Source organism: Cebus imitator, unplaced genomic scaffold (genome assembly GCF_001604975.1).
Source record: "Cebus imitator isolate Cc_AM_T3 unplaced genomic scaffold, Cebus_imitator-1.0 Scaffold223, whole genome shotgun sequence".
Lineage (NCBI taxonomy): Eukaryota > Metazoa > Chordata > Mammalia > Primates > Cebidae > Cebus > Cebus imitator.
Window position 1 is genome coordinate 1,741,181 of NW_016107538.1, and position 2,817 is coordinate 1,743,997.

General features: G+C 44.2%; 1 protein-coding gene across 2 annotated transcripts in view; it reads right to left on the reverse strand.

Annotated features, from left to right (window-relative positions):
* PIGL (phosphatidylinositol glycan anchor biosynthesis class L) overlaps nt 1-1,959 on the reverse strand; it is a 102,857-nt gene extending 100,898 nt beyond the window's left edge. The window contains exon 1 of one of the 2 annotated variants that reach the window (XM_037727236.1): nt 1,325-1,959. In XM_037727236.1, the coding sequence (XP_037583164.1) occupies nt 1,325-1,550 (226 nt within the window). In that variant the 5' untranslated portion in view covers nt 1,551-1,959. The remainder of the gene's footprint in view (nt 1-1,324) is intronic. The other variant, XM_017496824.2, reaches the window with a different exon arrangement.
* Between the last annotated feature and the right edge of the window lie 858 nt (nt 1,960-2,817).

Sequence of the window (2,817 nt, forward strand, 5' to 3'; positions counted from 1 at the left end):
CTCAGGAGGCTGAGGTAGGAAAATCGCTTGAACCAGGGAGGCCGAGGCTGCAGTGAGCTAAGATCACGTCACTGCACTCCAGCCTGGGCCACAGAGCGAGACTCTGTCTCAGAAAAAAAAAAGGCTTGGTATATGGTTTTCAGGAATGTGTTTTGAATGCAAAGCCTTAAAACAGCCAATTTTAGAGATTAATACTAATGAAATAATATATACAAAGATGTTCTCTGCTCTTTTCAATAAACTAGGAAAAAACCCTCTAAATATACAAACAATAAAGGATGACTAAGGTTTATCCTGACGAAGCCATTTAACAGGCTATACATTTATATCTAATTATTATGGATAGATGTTTTACGCTTCATGAGGACACTGCTCTGATCTAGCTTGTGTTCACTTTTGTATCCCTAGGGCATAGAATAAGGCTTAGCACATAAATGTTTATTAAGTATTTGCTAAGTCAATGAAAAAGTAATGTTAAGAAAAAATAATATAAAATTTTATAAAATGTGATTTCTGTGAAAAAGCTGTATAGAAAAAGAATTGGAAAGACACACAAGCAAATGGGAAAAGAGGTCATGGGCAATTTTAAAAAACAGTTTTATTGAGGTATAATTTTACATACCATAAAATTCACCCATTGTATGTGTACAATTCAATTACTTCATTTATACAACTGCTCAATTATCACCATATTCCAGCATGATGGTCAATATTTGCTCTGTCATTTGATCTTTTTTCTATGGTAAGCAAAAATCTCTTATTTGAAAGGTTCCCTCACTGAAAGCTGGGTGGAGTTGAACTCTAAAATTACCTACGAAATTATTTTCTACCTAATCATCTAAGTCTACTTCTTCAGTTTGACACATGCATCTTACTAGCACAAGTTGCATTTTAAAAGCAGCAGGAAGGTCTTTTGCTATCATCAGAAATTAAGGATTGAGCAGGCATGATACAGCATAGATTGTTTCATTCACGGTAATAAGGTCAATATTCTTGCTCCTTCTACAAATAAAAAGAAGTTCCACAGAATAACAAGTACAGTGCGGTTCCCAAAGGAAACGCAGGTACTGAATGTAACAAACTGCAACTGTTTCTCTGCTCCTCAATCTTGCCTGAGTAGTACGCGAGCTGCCGATGTTACCCAACCCACCTGATAAACCGGCCGCTCGAGTCCCCAGCCTGTGAGAGGTTCAGAGGTAAGACTTTCCGTGTATTCCCTTAGCTCCCTAGAGGACACTCTTTGTTAAGAAGGCGACTGAGATCGATTAGCACCTAAATCCCTGTCACAGTCCCGGCTCCCATCGCCCCTCCTGTGGCCTCCTACCTGCAGAGAAGCAGAGCAGGTACACCCGGTGCCTTAGGCGGGCCAAACCTAGCACTGTGGGAGCAAAAAACATGGCTTCATCGTCAGGGTGCGCTATGACCAGGAGAGTCCGGCTTTCGGCTCCCAGCAGTCTGCCCTGCTCCCAACTCTTCATTCGTTCTGAGGAGTCCCAAACCCAGATGAAGCCCCATGCCAGGACCGCCGCTAACACGCATAGTAGCCACATTGCTTCCCTGATGGGTAAGCGGCATCGCGCCTGCGCAGTAGGCAAGGCTGCCTCTGACCCTGACGCCGGCTGGAAAACTGCACCCGGGAATGTGGGGTTCCGTGGTTAAGTCCGTTCCGCCGACATGCTCCGGAGGCTTGAGGCTTTACGCTAGGGATTCTCTTGTGTTTTAAGAGAAGTCTCCGTGCCGTCCAGTTTCCTATCCTAGTCCTACCACACTATACAATCGGTTTAAAGGGAAGCGTCTTATATATAAACTCCCATCTCTTGTAGGAAGAGTTCCTCTTCTTCAACTCATTTCTTAAAACTTGGGTTTTTCTCGTAATTACAGGGTTAGACAGCCCGTTATCCAGATGACAGTTTTCCAAAACAGCCAGATAAACCAGCTTTGTTTTTCGTTCTCACTTTTGGATGGCCTTTTTTTTTTTCTTTTTATTTGAGACAGGTCTTGCTCTGTAGCTCAGGCTGGAGTGCAGTGGCGCGATCTTTGCTCACTGCAACCTCTGTCTCCCGGGTTCAAGCAATTTCTGCCTCAGCCTCCCGAGTGGCTGGGACTACAGCCGTGCGCTATTATGCCCAGCTAATTTTTATATTTTTAGTAGAGATGGGGTTTCACCATATTGGCCAGGCTGGTCTCGAACTCCTGACCTCCTGATCTGCCCACCTTGGCCTCTCAAAGTGCTGGGATTACGGGCGTAAGCCATTGCGCCTGGCCCTTTCTTTCTTTGAGACTGGGTCTGGCTCTATCACCCAGGCTGGAGTGCAGTGGCGTATCCTAGGCTTGTTGCAACCTCCGCCTCCCGTGTGTTCAAGCAATTCTCCCACCCCAGCACCCCCCACCCCAGTACCTAAGATTACAGGCGCCATGCCCGGTTAATTTTTGTATTTTTAGTAGAGACGGAGTATTATACCCGAGCGAGTTAAGGAATGCGCCACAATGAGATTGAATTATGAGTCCTTTATTTTAGCCGGCAACCGAGAGGTGGCTAACGCCCAAAAGAGTTAGGGGATTTTTTTTATACCCTAGTTTGAAAAGGGAGGGGGGAAACTAGCTGAAGCAATTTTTTCACAGAAGCAGAGTATGCAAAAAGTTAAAAGATAAACTAGTACGTGAGAAATAAAACAGTACCAGGTGCAAGGGCTAAAGCTGTCATAAAAAGACATACAATTTACACATATGGGGGCTCTGGGTACTCGAAAGCACCTGCTTTCCCAGGCTCTGCTGCTACCGCTTAACTCGGCCACTTTTTTTTTTTTTTTTTTTTTT